We start from the raw sequence: 15,990 nt of genomic DNA on the forward strand, positions 1-15,990 counted from the left end.
GAGAATCGCTTGAATCCAGGAGGTGGAGGTTGCAGTGAGCTGAGATCATGCCGCTGCACTCCAGTCTGGGCAACAGAGCGAGACTCCGTCTTGAAAAAAGAAAAAAAAAAAAGACATTAAGTGATTTGTACTTTTTTTTTTTTTTTTTAATGAGACAGGGTCTCACTGTGTCACCCAGGCTGGAGTGCAATGGCAGGATCAAGATTCACTGCAGCACCGACCTCCCTGGGCTCAAGTGATCCTCCCACTTCAACATCCTGAGTAGCTGGGACGACAGACGTGTGCCACCTTACCTGGCCAATTTTTGTATTTTTTGTAGAGATGGGGTTTTGTCATGTTGCCTGGACTCAAGCAATCTGCCCCCTCAGTCTCCCAAAGTGCTAGGATTACTGGCGTGAGCTGTCACGCCTGGCTCTGATTTGTACTTTAAAAAGGTATAAAAGATTGTTATATCTTTTTAAAGTCAATTTATGGCATTGAAAGTCTGATACATAAGAGTCTACTAAGGATGCAGGTATCTGTGTATCTCATCGCAGCCAGCACAAGTTAAAGGCTAAAAAGCTGAAGAGCAGCAGATTTCAAAACTATAAACTTACACAGGGCAACCTCCAAAAGAAGTGAGCAACTGAGGTGCAGAGCAACACACTGAGGAGGCTGCTGTTTGCACAGAAAGTAGGGAACTAGTTGTAGCGGTAACTGCTAATGTATGCCTAGAATGTAAATAGAGGGCATGAAGTCGTGGGTGCCGGGCCTAGGAGGGAGATCTTCTCACTGTCCACATGTGGTACGTTTTGAACACATCACGTGTTCACTTATTCCCAGTTCCAAAAAGGGGAGCAGTGGAAACTAGACCTCTATAACACAGAATTAGCTCAAGAGAAAATATCTTACCTGCAAGAACTCTTCTCACAGAATGAAACATGGAGGTAAACACGGAGTCCTTTTTGGGATGGAGTTCTGGGGCCAAAAAGAACAGAGTCAAAAACTGCAAGGCTGCCCGAAAAGACTGATCATGTCCCGCAAGAGCTGGCAACTCCAACAGTGTCTGAGAGTAAACACCCTGGTAGAGGGCAGCGTGGGAGAGCAGCGTCCTGTCGGCTACTTGAGAAATGTTGGCTCCTCCATCCCTGCAGTGCTGACCCATGTCGGCTTCCAAGAGCACGCTGACGGATGAGATGAGGACGGAGGGAAGGTGCCAGCCCTGGTCCCCTCGCACTGAGCAGAGCTGCAGCACAGCTCCCGCCTGCAGCACAGCCTGCTGCAGCAGCTCGGACAGTGCTGCTGGGGCCTCCTGGCCCAGCTTCTGCTCTTTGAGGAAAGGTCCCAGGACATGGCACAACCTGGTTAAAGACACCAGAAGGAGCTGCCTGCCCTGGGGGTTCTGATTTTCCAATTGTTTGCCAGAAGCTGCTTCCATGTATGGTTTGGAACTAGAGAGGAATGTGGTGATTTTTCTAAAATTGAGCAACAAGCTCAGCTTCATTTGGATGAGCATCTGCATTAGCTCCTCTAAGAATGTACCTATCACTTGGAGGAATTCCAGCCAAGTGGGATCATCCATCTCAATAGGGAACCTACCACTAGCTCTGAACAATGAGGTCAGTACGATCTCAAAAATATCACTACCATACATGATCTTGAACACAGAGCGAGCACTTTTCCCCTTTTGCAGGTAACCAAGAAGCTGGTAGCAAGTCATCAAGAACTTGAGAGCCAGTGAGGAGGAGCAAGAGCATCCTAGTCTGGTGATGGCCATGGACAGTAACAGAAAAAAATAATGCACATGATAGGGTGGTAAAAGGCTGTCCAGCTGTAAAGCAGAAATCACTTCCAAAAGCCCCAGGATGCTTTCCAACTGCTCTCCCTCCAGCTGGATGGGGAAGTCACTCTTGACCAGGGATAGTAAGTTCTTGGCAATTTCTCCTCTAGGTTCTATACCTTCGGGTCCAGCTTTTGCAAATCTGTTTTCCCAATGACCCACAACCATGTGGTCCTTTTCAAAAAGCCAGGGAAGCTGCTGACTGACAAGACCTGAGTCACGCTGGGCACCAGAACACAGAATGCTGGAGCATCTTGCAGTTACGCACATTAAGAAAGCAGAATGAAGGGACTGCATCTCTGGAAAGAGAGGGCTATGAAGGATGGCTTTGGATATTTTTTCCAGTGTGATGTATGCCTCTTCCTCTATTGAGCCTTCCTGGGCTTTGCCCATTGGTAAAGTTCTCAGCAGGACACTGGCCAGGTATCTCACATCATCTGGACACAGATAGGGCATCAGAATGGTGAGATTTGACACAATCAAGTGCCAGTGTGCTACAGGGTATGTGAGTCCACTCACTGTTCCAACTTGGCCATCCCAGGAAGCCATCGTTCTCTGATTCAAGCTTTTTCTGCTGGAACCAATAATAAAGGCAGCATCGCACCTCAAACTTTGGAGGGCTTCTTCAGACCGGAAACTAGTTTGCATTAAAGTTCTTCTCATTTTCTGCAGGTACAGCTGTTCCAAGCAATATCTACCAAGAGAGCTGAACTGGGCTGTAAATTTCTCTATCTTCTTCCAATGCTGTGTTTCTACACCTGGGAGCAACGAAGGGAGGTTCGAGATCTCCACAGCAACACCTATAAGGGCCCCAGACATAGAGTGATACTGGCTACAGTTCAAACTTAACATAGCGTCCACTTGGGCCCAGGTGTAAGCGAGCAAGAGTGCAGAGTCACTGACCTTCTGCAGCCACAGCTCTGGCTCTGCGCCTGGGGGGTCCAGGAGAAGGGCCAGCAGGGGCTGCACCAGTTCCCTCAGCATCCTCTCCATCATGCACTGCGTCCGTCTGATGATGGGCAGGGGTGTGCTGCTGTCCAGGCTCCTCATGTTGAACATGATGCAGTGCAGCAGTGAGCTCAGTGACAGTGACTTCAGGGCCATGTCAGCATCACTCTGCAAATAGGGCAAGACTAAAGACTGGAACTTCTCCAGCACAAGGGACCACGTGTCCAGGATCTGACTCGGAGGCAGCTCTAGGAGGCATGCAGACAGTACCGTGGAAGGGCCCGAGGCCAGCACAGGCTGCCTCAGTGTCTCAGCAGCTGGACGACAGATCACCCCCAAAACTTCTTCAAACAACCGTGGCACTTGTCGGAGTTTGGCATAAGTCTGGAAGACAGTCTGAATAAGCGTCTCCTGGGCTTTTTTGGTTCGAAACTCTGTTACTTCTGCATCGATCCATGCCGAAGCCAGCAGATCATCCAGGTCTGGCTCCAAAATCAAATGATTCAGAGAGATCAAAGTCTTCAGGCAGCGGAACCAGGCTGGTATGGGTGCTTGCGCATGGTTTATCAGCAGCTCAGCCACATGCCGGTAAAAGCGAAACTGAGCCTCTTCGTGCCGAATCCTGTCAGCAGCGACGTTGTAGATATTGTTGTTGGCCACTGAGTTTAGTAGCTGTTCCACAACCAAAAGCTCTGTGGTCCAATCTGATGTGGACAGGGCTTTGCTCTGCTCCTCCTGCAGGTGTGAAATCTTCAAGCAGCCAAACAGCCTGGGGAGAACCTGGAAGCAAAGAAGCTGGTTTCCCTCCTTGAAGTAAGACTCTAGAAAGAGCTTATACAACAAGGCCACTGAATTGGCCACAACAGAGGTATGAAGGGATGCTGCACAGTAGCCAGCACTGACCAGACTGGTGAGCACGGTGTCGATGGGAGCCAGAAGGTTCTTCATGGCTCCTGCTTTCACATCCCCTTGCTGCTGGTCCAAGAGCTCCTCCTTGTAGGATGACAGCAGCTCAGGCTGAAAAATTCCTCCTCGGAACACGGCCTCAATCTGACTTCTGATGTCCCGGCTCAGCACCTGCCTCAGCTGGCCCTCGACAGCCTGCGTCCATGTGCCCCCGGAGAGTAAGTGCCTCAGGACCAGGCACGGCTGGAGCAGGTGAGCAGTCACATCCCCAAAGGCACGTCTTGGGTTGACCTGCTGCTGCAGGATCAAGAGATAATGGCCAAGGGCCAGGTGAATGACCTCAAACAACTGGGCTACCACGGCTCCTTCTGGCTGCCTGCAGGCCGACCAGCAAAGCTGGCTCAGCAAGGCCACCATCAGCTCCTGTTTGGCTGTGTAGATGACAGCAAGGGCAGGTGTTGACAGGATGCCCTGGCAGCATCGAAGGACAGCACAGATGTTTCTTTGGGAACCCCGAAGAGAGAACTCAGCTATTCTTTCATTTATGATCTGAACAGTAAGAAAGAAAGAAAATCCATTACTGACCTTAAACCCTTATACACAAGTATCAAAAGAAAAAAAAAAAAAATCAACAAACTCACCCCTTACCCTCATCTTGGTAAGAAAGAAATGCCCAGATTACCATATTTCAATGAACTTGACATAAGCTTAGTGCATCAAAACAAGGCAAAGCGCCTGTTTCAATTCCTCCACACATCCATCTTCCACCAGTGCAAATCGAGAAAAGGATCCGTGCCTTTGTAAATGTGTTGTCCCTTTTTTTAAAGCTGAGTTTTAAAGGGCTTAAATGCCAAATATCACTTTCCCTTAGACCCTAAACCTGCAACTGAACTTAGATGTTACCAGGCAGAAGGAAAATAGCACTTGAAGGAAAGTAGCACTTAAATTATGACCTTGTGGTCCAAAATACATGTTTATAGGCGAGGCACAGTGGTTCACACCTGTAATCCCAGTACTTTGAGAGGCCAAGGTGGGTGGATCACTTGAGGTCAGGAGTTTGAGACCAGCCTGGTCAACATGGTGAAACCCGACTCCACTAAAAATGAAAACATTAACCGGGCATACACCTGTAATCCCAGCTACTTGGGAGGCCGAGGCAGGAGAATGGCTTGAACCTGGAAGGTGGAGGTTGCAGTGAGCTGGAATCCAGCCACTGCACTCCAGCCTGGGTGACAGAGCAAGACTCTGTCTGAAAAAAGAAAAAAAAAATACATGTTTATAGTCAATTATACTTTTTCTATTTAAAAAAGTCAAAGCAAAAGACACTCTTTTAAAAAGGAAAGCAGCTGGGCATGGTGGCTCATGCCTGTAATCCCAACACTTTGGGAGGCTGAGTGCGAGGCAGATTACAAGAGGCCAGCCTGGTCAACATGGTGAAACACCATCTCTACTGAAAATATAAAAATTAGTCGAGCATGGTGGTGCACACCTGTAGTCCCAGCTACTCAGGAGGCTGAGGCACAAGAATCGCTTGAACCCAGGAGGCAGAGGTTCCAGTGAGCCAAGATCACACCACTGCACTCCAGCCTGCATGACAGAGACTGTATCTCAAAAAAATTTTAAAAAAGGAAAACAAATGTTATGTTGCTACTGCTTATTATTCGGCAAATCTATTGTCTACTGCTCTCAAAATTCCAAAATTCACAAACACCAGAAATTATGAGAACCAGGCAGATTCATTCACTCACAGGTTAAGTGACTTGCTCCCAGCCTTTCTGAGAACCAAACCTATCCCAGGTGCTAAGTTATCAGGTGCCCCAATGAGATAGGTATTATTATTTCTATTCAAGTAATTGCTGGTCGTGGACTTTTAAAGTTACTCTGGAAAAGCTGTAACAAAGATGACAAATCCTTAAACATCAATGCACTATTACGGTGATCTCCAAATTTTTGATTATACAACTCATCGATTTGCCCTGCATTTATACTCAATAAGTGTAATTTATTTATAAATTATGCACATATGCTACAGCACTAACATTTTATATAATTATGAAGCATACATAAAAATAAAAATTAACTATGGCTTTTTAAACAAGGAGACATTCTAAGATTTTCTTCCCATATTCCAAAAGATCATTTGAAACAAGCCACTCTGGTGACCAGTGGTTTATTATTTTTAAAAGTGACCCAGTTTGGAACATAATCTCAAGAACTGTTAAGCCTTATGTGCCATCAGGCAGCTCAACCTTCGTTCCTCTCCGTTACTAGCCTCTAACGATTTTCTCTCTGACTGCACAGTCATGAGGGTGAGGCAGTGTTATGGCTTCACAGCCCAGGCTTTATACTCAGGCAGAGTGAAGTTCAAATCCCAGCTCTGCCACTAACCAGCCATGTGACTTTAGGAAAGTTAAACTTCTTTGAGCCTAGCACACATTAAGTGCTAATTAGTAGCAGTTTTTATCGTAACTAGCTATTCTCGTGGTGTATAAACACACTCAGTTTTGACAATGAAGTTCCTACTTCTGATCCGAGACTTCAAAATCACTTTCAGTCAAAAACTGAGGAGGCCCCGGGTTGCCGGCCAAGCCACTAGTGGCACTTGTGGCTCAAAGGCCATAGTGGGGGGGGGAAAAAAAACCTTTGAGGAAATTTCTGTCCGAATTTTGGCCTTTGATCTCCCTCTAGGCCAAAAGAAAGGCAAAGAAAAAGAAAAACAAATCAGAGAAGCATAATTTGCTAGCTACCTTTTCCAATTAAAAAGGTAATCAATGACCTGTTTATGAAATCATTCTAAGCTTTTTTTGAATATTAAATAACAAAACGCTTACAGCATATGATACATTCAATAGCTATTATTATAATTCCAATAATAATACATCCTTCTCCCCCACCTTAATATTTCCTATATCTTCATACAACTGACACTAAAACAAGTTTCCAGCATGAAGAAGAAATCAATGGAGATGCATGCAACACATAACAGGACAACAGAAGAGTGAATTACCTTGACTAGGGAAATCTGAAGATTAATGGTCTTTCCATTCTTGAGGAGATTCTGCAATTTTCTGCTATGTAAAATGTTATCTATGTAGATCCAAAGCCTTTCAACAATATCTTCCTTCAGCTCAAGTTTTTTCTTATAAAAGGCAACCAATGATTGTCTTGCCCAGTCAAGTAATACCTGAATTTGAAGGAAACATATACTGACAATAAATTTATTTGCTAAGAGAGAAAGATGTTAGACATCATAGGTACATTACAGGTATAACCAAATCCAATTGCCATGGGGATGAACTTCTCTTTTAAAACTTACCTTTGGTAATATTACTTAAGTGTCCAGGTATTTTAAAATGTTTATTATTAAAGGATAAGAACGGGAAAACAAATTTGTCTTGTTAGGGCAAATTAAAAGTTTCAGGTGAAACTCTAACATGTCTTACCCCCTTTTCTGAGATTATACAGGCATACCTCATTTTATTGTGCCTTGTGGATACAGATATTGCATTTACAGATTGGAGGTTTATGGCAACTCTGTGCCAAGCAAGTCTGTTAGATCCTTTATTCCAACAGCATGAGCTTGCTTCGTGTCTCTGCCACATTTTGGTAATTTTCCCAGTATTTCCAACTTTTTCATTCTTATTCTATCTGTTATGGTGCTCTGTGACTGGTGATCACTGATGTTACTATTCTAAATGTTTTGGGGTGCCATGAACTGTGTCCTTCTAAGTCAGCAAGCCTAATCAATATATGTGTCCTGACTGCTCCACCAAAATGCTATTACCCTGACCAGCTATTTTCCCCTCTCTCCTTCTCCTCTGGCCTTCCCATTCCTTGAGACACAATAATATTGCAATTAGGCCAATTAACCCTACAGTGGCCTCCAGGTGTTCAAGTGGAAGGAATAGCTGCATGTCTCTTACTTTAAATCCAAAGCTAAAAATAATTAAGTTTAGTAAGGAAGCCATGCTGAAAGGTGAGACAGACCAAAACCAAGCCTCTTGAGCCAATTAGCCAAATTGTGAATGCAAAGGAAAAGTTCTTGAAGGAAATTAAAAGTGTTACTCCAGTGAACACCAAATGATACAAAGTGAAACACCCTATTGCTGATATGGAGAAAGTTTTAGTGGTCTGGATAGAAGATCAAACCAACCACAACATTCCCTTAAGCCAAAGCTTAATCCAGAGCAAGGCCCTAACTCTCTTCAACTCTATGAAGGCTGAGAGAGGTAAGGAAGCTGCAGGAAAAAAAGTTAGAAGCTAGCAGCGGTTGGTTCATGAAGTTTAGGGAAAGAAGCCATCTTCATAACATAAAAGTTCCAGGTGAAGTTATCTAGGTCTAGCTAAGATTATTGACAAAGTTGGCTAAACAACAGATTTTCAGTGTAGAAGAAACAGTCTTCTATTGGAAGATGCCATCCAGGATTTTTTTTTTTTTTTTTTTTTTTGAGATGGAGTTTCGCTCTTGTCGCCCAGGCTGGAGTGGAATGGTGCAATCTCGGTACCCTGCAACCTCCGCCTCCCAGGTTTGATTCTCCTGCCTCAGCCTCCCGAATAGCTGGGATTATAGGCACCCACCGCCACACCCGGCTAATTTTTTTTTTTTTTTTTTTGTATTTTTAGTAGAGATGGGGTTTTGCCATGTGGGCTAGGCTGGTCTCAAACTCCTGGCCTCAGGTGATCCACCTGCCTCTGCCTCCCAAAGTGCTGGGATTACAGGCATGAGCCACTGTGCCCGGCCACCATCTAGGACTTCCATAGCTAAAGAAGAAAGTCGCCGGCCGGGCGCGGTGGCTCAAGCCTGTAATCCCAGCACTTTGGGAGGCCGAGACGGGCGGATCACGAGGTCAGGAGATCGAGACCATCCTGGCTAACATGGTGAAACCCCGTCTCTACTAAAAAATACAAAAAACTAGCCGGGCGACATGGCGGGCGCCTGTAGTCCCAGCTGCTTGGGAGGCTGAGGCAGGAGAATGGCGTAAACCCAGGAGGCGGAGCTTGCAGTGAGCTGAGACCCGGCCACTGCACTCCAGCCTGGGCGGCAGAGCGAGACTCCGTCTCAAAAAAAAAAAAAAAAAAAAAAAAAAAAGAAGAAAGTCAACGCCTAGCTTCTAAGCTTCAAAGGACAGGCTGACTCTCTTATTAAGGTCTAATGCAGCTGGTAACTTTAAGTTGAAGCCAGAGCTCACTTACCATCCCCAAAATCCCAGGGGCCTTAAGAATTATGCTAAATCTACTCAGCTCGTGCTCTGTCAATGGAAAAACAAAGCCTGAATGACAGCATGTCCGTTTACAGCATGGTTTACTGAAGATTTTAAGCCCGTGTTGAGACTGATCAGAACAAAATGATTCCTATCAGAAGATTACTGCTCTTGGGTGACCAAGAGCTCTGACAGAGATGGACAAGGAGATGAATGTTGTTTTCATGACTGCTAACACAACATCCATTCTGCAACCCATGGATCAAGGAGTACTTTTGACTTTCAAGTCTTATTATTTAAGAAACACATTTCCTAATGCTATAGGTGCCATAATGATTTATCTGATGGATGTGGAGAAAGTCAAACTGAAGATCTTCTGGAAAGAATCACCACTCTAAATGCCAGTAAAAATATTCATGAATCATGGGAAGAGGTCAAAATATTAACATTAACAGGATTTTGGAAGAAGCTGATTCCAATCCTCATGGATGACTTTGATGGGCTTGAGACTGAAGTGGAGGAAGCAACTGCATATATAATGGAAACAGCCTGGGAGCTAGAATTAGAAGTGGAGCCTGAAGACGGGACTAACAAAACTTGAAGGGATAGTTGTTTCTTAGAGATGAGCAAAGAAAGTGGTTTCTTGAGATGGAATCTACTCCTGGTGAAGATGCTGTGAACATTGCTGAAATGACAGCAAAGGATTGAGAATAGAACTTAAACTTAGTTGATAAAGCAGTGGCAGGTTTTGAGAAGAAGTCCAATTTAGAAAGAAGTTCCACTGTGGGTAAAATGCTGTGTCTTTCATGAAAGGATAAGCTCCATCAATGCAGCAAACCTCATTGTTGTCTTATTTTAGAAGTTGCCGGTCACCCTAACCTTCAGCAATCACCACCCAGATCATCAACATTAAGGCAAGACCCTCCAGGATGATGACTCCCTGAAGGCTCAGATAACCAATAACTAGTAGCATTTTGGGGCAATATTTTTAAATTAAGGTATGTACATTTTTTAGGCATACTGCTATTGCATTCTTAATAAACTACAGTACAGTATAAACAAATTTTATATGCACTAGGAAACAAAAAACTTTGTGTGACTCACAATATTGTGATCTATTTTGGTGATGTGGAACCAAGCCTGCTGTATCTCTGAGATATGCAACTAAGTTTTAAAAGTTAGAAACACAAAGACTGCTCAGAATGACCACAGAATGTATCAGACACACAAAGTAAAAAAGCAAGTAAGAGTAGAAAGTCTGGGATTTGTGTCCTGGCTTCCCCCACATTGCCTGCAGCTTAACCTGTAATATTATTAATATTATACGTCATCCGGGAGACAGACACAGTTGATATGAAATCACACAAGTGTTTTATGAAAAGGAGGACTGTGCCTATACAGGTTCCATTACTGTGTCATGTTTCCTTATTCACAAAACATTGAAGAAAGGTGGTGAGGCCTCAGCTCATGATTCCAGAACTGTCAGTAACAGTATGAACAGTGACAAATGCCAGAAGGAATAAAATCTCTCAGTATAACAACGGCAGAAACTTCGATCCAATTGGCTGCTAGAGCCTCCCCTTTGTTTCACCCTGGGCAGACTTGCCAGGTGATGGCCATGCTGCCAAGATGACTCCCACATGCAGACTTGCCAGGTGATGGCCATGCTGCCAAGATGACTCCCACGTGCAGCCAGGTGTAGAAGGCACTGGATATGACCACTGCTCTCCGCACCACACCTCATCATCACTTTACACATCATCCACCTTGGACGCATTCTGTGCTGTCTTCTTTGACAACAGGAACTGGATGTGTATTAATCCAATTTCATGAGCTTGTCATCCTGGTGTTTATCATGCCAACTATTTTTTAGCCTAAAAAGCCTGAGAAATTCTAACAAAATGCAATGCCTTTCTTGGTACCTAGCCTATTTCTAAAATGACTTTATACAAATACTAACATTTCTCTACTTCCCAACCTTCAATTTATCCAATCGTGAGGATTTTTAACAAAGCACCACCAACCGATTATGAAACATCACTTTGGATTTATAAGCAAATGCAGCTATCAATGGACTTTTAGAACCTAACTTCTGTAACTTAATTACCAATGTGTTCATTAATGCATATACTTAACTTGTAATATGATGTCTCCAAACAAAAGAAATGCTAAATTCGGTGGGTTCATTTATTTATTTTAAAGAGACAAGGTCTTGCTCTATCGCCCAGGCTGGGAGTGAAAGTGGCACAGTCATAGCTCAAACTATGGGCTTAAGGGATGCTCCCACCTCAGCCTCCCAAGTAGTGGGGACTACAGGCAGATGCTACCATGTCTGACTAATTTATATACATATATATTTATATATATTTTTTTAAGAGATGGGATCTTATTATGTTGTCCAGTCTGGTCTAGAACTCCTGGCCTCAAGCGATCTTCCTGCTTTGGCCTCTCAAAATAGAGATTACAGGCATGCGCCACTGCCCCCGACCTAAATGAGGTTTTTTAACAGAAAAAAAAAAATGTATTAATGAAGTACCTGACTGATGTAATGACTTTTTTCATTGTCATTACATTTAACTTCCAACAAAGTTCCCTCCCCAACTTTTTCTCTATTTTTTTATTTTAACCAATTGTCAATATCCAAATTATACAAGTGATAATTATCTTGACAGACTGTAAAAATATGAAATTCACATTAAACTTACTTGTTCTTTATTTGGAAGAAAGCACTGGTGAGAAATCCAAGCAAAGTGAGCTAGTTTTAGTTTATCTTCCCAGGAGGTTGTCTTGCTTTTAAGCTTTAGGGAAATGCCAGAATAAACAGCAGCCATGGCTAGGCTTTATCTACAATTTAAAAACAATGGGAAAAAAAATACTATAACAAGGTCAGACTGAGGAGGCACCAGAAAGCCAACAATATTGCATCTTATCATTTACCTAATATGTATTCTTTTAAAAGTTTTTAATGAATCAACAGATTTGTCGGGGTAAATCTACATACAAGATGCTTGACTCCATGAATTTTCTGGGGAAAGTTCAGACAAAAGCAAGAAAAAGATGGACTGCACACACAGAAGATGGACTATATGTATTCCAGCTGTGATCAAACATCACTTCCACAAAGGTTGAGTGTGCAGGAATTCAACAAGGCCAATATCATTGTTTACATTACTTGTGGAAAGAGTCATTCATACATGGTTTCAAATTGAAAGAGGAAAAGATACATAAGCAATATCTGGAGAAAGTAATATGTCTCCAAGTGAAAAAGAAATCCCCAAAGGAATACTGTTATTTCAGCTGCAACAGTAACCTTCCGCTAAGACTTTTATTCAGTCATGTATAAATTTACAACGCACATACACACTTCAAAAAAGATACAAGAGATACTTGCACAAGGAAAAGATTAAAAATAGAAAACAAAAAACCGTGAAGTCTCGGGGACAGCAAACATACCAAACACCTACAGTTACTATAAAACTGGGTAAACTTGGCTGAGTTTCCTAAAAGTTATAGAGAAAAGGAACGTTAAGACGTTTTCATTTTAGAAATTAAATTATCCTTCACTCTACTGCAGAGGACAAGAACCATCAAGTGCTGTTAGTTTTCCTATTTTGTCAAAATGTTCAAAACGAATTCAACGATGCCTGACTTCTAAGTTCAATACCATACCGCCACCGCGACAGCTACAAAGTGCATAACAGGTGTTTGCTGAACTGGCTACAAAGACAACCGAGATGCTCTCCCCAGCTCCGCCAGAGTTCGGCTCTCCGGGCCTGCAACCGCCCTTACCGGGCAATGCGAAGTCCAGGGCGGACAGCACAGCCCTGCCAGCACTCCCTGCCCAGCAGAAAGAGACCAAGCAACAAGAACCAGGGGAGAGCAGCTAGATGCCAGGAGGGAGTTTGCCTTCGCGAATGGAGCGTGCCCAGTCGGCTCTCGCCCAGAGTCTGCTGGTGGCACCCGAAGTGGGCAGGGTTGGGGTACCCCCATCCCGGGCCCGGCCTCAGGTGGGGAGCTCTCCTCAGGACCAGCCCCGGGTGGGGGACTCACATCGGAACCTGGCCGCAGGTAGGGGCTCACCGCGGGTGGGGACTCACCTCGGGACCCGGGCCCGGTAGGGGGCTGACCTCGAGACAGCTCCGGGCAGACGGCGGAGGACGGCGGCGGCGGCGGCGGCTGCTGTCCCGGTCCCGCAGCCCCACCACGTGGGACCGGGCCCCGCGCTCCTTCCGCCCGACGCCGGCGGCGCAGCGGGGAGGGGCGGCACGCACGCCAGGCGTCGCCAGCCGAGCGCCGAGGCGCCTCGCCCATTGGAGGAGACGGTTGCGCGTTGGAGGCCCGAGCGGCCCAGCCCGCGGCCCGCTCCGTGTCAGTCAGTCATGGAGCGGCCGCCCAGAGCGGCGGCGGGGGCGGCGGGGCGCGGGGCGCGGGGGCCCAGCTGAGCCGACCATAGGAGCGAGACCCTGCGGCAGAGACGACGGAGGCGGAAGCAACCCGATCCCGGAGGCGGCGGCGGCGGGGGGAGCCGGAGCCGCCTGGGATGTTCAGTGAGTGCCGGGCGCACGGGCGGGGAGGGCCGGGAGGGTCGCGAGGCGCGCGCGCGCGCGGGCGGGCGGGGGCCGGGGCGGTGGGGCCTCGGCTGGGCGCGCCTTGGCTCCCGCCGGCGGGCGGTGGGGGTGGGGCGCGGGAGGCGGGGCGGGGGGCGGTGAGCGGCTCTGCGCGGGCGCGGCGGCCGCGCCTCCGCCCTCGGCCTCCCGAGTCGCGGGCTGCGGCCGGCGGCGTGGCCTGCAGTCGGCGGCTACACCTGGACGGGCGTCGCGTTCCTGCGCAGGGGTGGGTCCTGCGGGTTGGATGCCGGGCTCGGGGAGGAGGTGGCGGGCGCCCGCGGGGAAGGTATCCCAGTTCCCGACAGCCAGGCAGGGAGCACGGCTCCACAGCTCCTTTGCACGTAGGGGAAAAGGAAATGTCTTTGCGGCGAAGTCGGGATTCAACTTTGCACATGGTGATCGTGCGTGGGTGGGTGTGGAGTCGATCTCCGCATGTGACACGGGGGAGCCAGAGTTAGACTAGCTGCTGCAGGAGAGTGCCGACCTGCAAAGTGTCTCTCGGGGCTCTTAGCCTCATGACAGCAAGGTAAGGTTGGTGCGCCCATGGCGTGGGACGGGTTCACCATCCAGCTCGCGAAGCTGCCAGGCTTTTGAAAATGTATTCGATAAGGCGTTGGTCCGAAGTGAGTGGATGGTTAGAAACAGTGGTGTCATTTTAGACTTAGCGGAAGTGGAGTGCAGGAACGCTACATGCAGTTCTCCCATCAGTTGTGAAAGTCGTTGTAATGCGGATCTCGCAGTCTTTGTGGTTCTGGGATCAGAAGGTGAGTGCCAGTCCCGTGCGGTGTCTGTCTTAAATTACTCTACCTAAACTGACCTTGCAGATTGCAATCTCGGAATGGTGACTCCTGCTAACAAGCAGGTGGGAGCTGTGCTGAGAGGAACAGTAAGGGCGGAGCATGTCTTACATTAGGCGATTCAAGTGTGCCAACACCTGAGTTGGGGATGTAAGAGAGGACACGGAGGCTGTTCCCCAGTTCCTGATCACAGCTCTACTTGGAAGTGGGAGTAGGAAAGGGAGTTTTGTGCTTAATAGGTTAAATGCATCTGGCCACATCTTTAAACTTTGGAACAGCATAATGTAGTGGATAGAGCTTGGTGACAGTAGACCTAGAATGGAAACCATGTAGCCATCTGCGTAACCTCTCTGAACTGTAGTTTCCTCATCTATAAAATGCAATGATAAGGAATAACTTAAACGTGGAATTTTTTTTTTTAAAGAGACAGGGTGTCTCTATGTTGCCCAGGTCTGGGCTCAAGCAATCCTCCCGCCTCAGCCTCCCAAAAAACGACCTTTTTAAAGGTACCCAGAAAAAGAATGATGTATATGAAAATGGCTAAATGTTAGCTATTATGATTTCCTTTTTGCCAGATACCTTCTAGGTTCCCTGTAGTCCTAAGTTTTTTGCATTAAATGGAATACATGCTAATTTTTTAATGAATCGTAAATCCTTCCTGCCTTAAAAATCAGTTTTAAGCTAGAAAATTAAAAGATGGGGTTGTTTTGAGTATTTTTCTTTGTCATCAACAGATTAGATTAGTGTATCTTGGAATAGTTTTGTTGCTCCTGCCTCTAAATGTGAGGCTTATGTGAGCTTCTGTCACTGTGAAACTAGGTAAAGGCCTCACTTAACTACTCAGTGACTGGTTTTTGGCTTTGCAAGCAATATATCAGCACCTGTGAAGGACATTTCTGGGGAAAGAAAGGGGATTTTGTTTTTGCTAATTTGTTTTGCTGGAAGGACACTCTAGGGATCATCTGTTAAACCAGCATTGCTCAATGGACAGTACTAGAAGTCAAGTTTCCAGCCTATTTTCTATGTGACTGGTGGCTTCTCAGGCAGTAAGTGTTCTGATCATTCTCTCAGCAAGCATCTAGTAAGCATTCACTGTTGTACTCTCTCAGGAAGCCCCTGGTCATATATAGAATCCTTTGAGCAGCAAGATGCTATAGAAGGTAAGAGCTCAGACCCTTCAGCCAGATGGCCTGAGTTCCCATCCTGGCACTGTGTAACTTCGTTGGGCCTCAGCTTTCCCATCTGAAGAATGTTACCTACCTCAGGTTTGTTGTGAGTTTAAAGAAGGCGATCTGTGTAAAGCACTTAATTTTAAGTGCCCGACGTGTCTTAGCGCCGGGTATGCTCAGTGTTAAGTATTCACAGTGGTAGTGTGTGAAACAGACAAGAGTAGGCTTGAGTTCTATGATACAGATTTGTTCCCTGGGTCCGAATGTGGAAGGGACTGTGATCCAGGAAGCTTTTGGGAGGAAGAGATGACTCAGCTGAGCTGCGAAGTGTGGGTGGGATTTGGTCAAACCAGGTTGCAGTGCCAGTGTGGCAGTGCCTCCAACTACTCGAGGGCCCCTGAGGGGAGAAGGTGGAGAGTGACCCACCAGTAGAGTAAGAAGAACCAAGGATTGGTCCAGTGAGGTAAACAAAGGCAGATTGGAGTAACCTGGAAATGACACAGTAGACACTCAGTTTTTCTATCCTTCACACTAGTGGAGGCA

The 15,990-nt window shown here is 46.1% G+C and overlaps 2 protein-coding genes across 10 annotated transcripts in view; one reads left to right on the top strand and one right to left on the bottom strand.

Annotated features, from left to right (window-relative positions):
• Window positions 1-13,152, bottom strand: part of URB2 (URB2 ribosome biogenesis homolog) — a 43,755-nt gene extending 30,603 nt beyond the window's left edge. For 4 of the 6 annotated variants that reach the window (XR_004434412.1, XM_033200218.1, XM_033200217.1 and 1 more), the window contains exons 1-4: window positions 12,972-13,152; window positions 11,580-11,718; window positions 6,681-6,857; window positions 892-4,222 (exon numbers count right to left, since the gene is read on the bottom strand). Coding sequence is in view for 5 of the 6 variants with exons in the window: in XM_033200218.1 (XP_033056109.1) it covers window positions 892-4,222; window positions 6,681-6,857; window positions 11,580-11,705 (3,634 nt within the window). In the remaining variant the exon portion in view is untranslated. Of the gene's footprint in view, window positions 1-891; window positions 4,223-6,680; window positions 6,858-11,579; window positions 11,750-12,971 lie in introns of all 6 variants that reach the window. The other 2 variants (XM_033200219.1, XM_033200216.1) reach the window with 2 other exon arrangements.
• Window positions 13,153-13,188: 36 nt separating this feature from the next.
• The window catches only part of TAF5L (TATA-box binding protein associated factor 5 like), a 32,436-nt gene continuing 29,634 nt past the window's right edge, over window positions 13,189-15,990 (top strand). For 2 of the 4 annotated variants that reach the window (XM_033200220.1, XM_033200223.1), the window contains exon 1: window positions 13,189-13,421. The gene's annotated coding sequence lies outside the window, so the exon portion shown is untranslated. Of the gene's footprint in view, window positions 13,422-13,574; window positions 13,708-15,990 lie in introns of those variants that run through there. The other 2 variants (XM_033200221.1, XM_033200222.1) reach the window with 2 other exon arrangements.

The sequence above is a fragment of the Trachypithecus francoisi genome, unplaced genomic scaffold (assembly GCF_009764315.1).
Source record: "Trachypithecus francoisi isolate TF-2019V2 unplaced genomic scaffold, Tfra_2.0 Lachesis_group5, whole genome shotgun sequence".
Taxonomy (NCBI): domain Eukaryota; kingdom Metazoa; phylum Chordata; class Mammalia; order Primates; family Cercopithecidae; genus Trachypithecus; species Trachypithecus francoisi.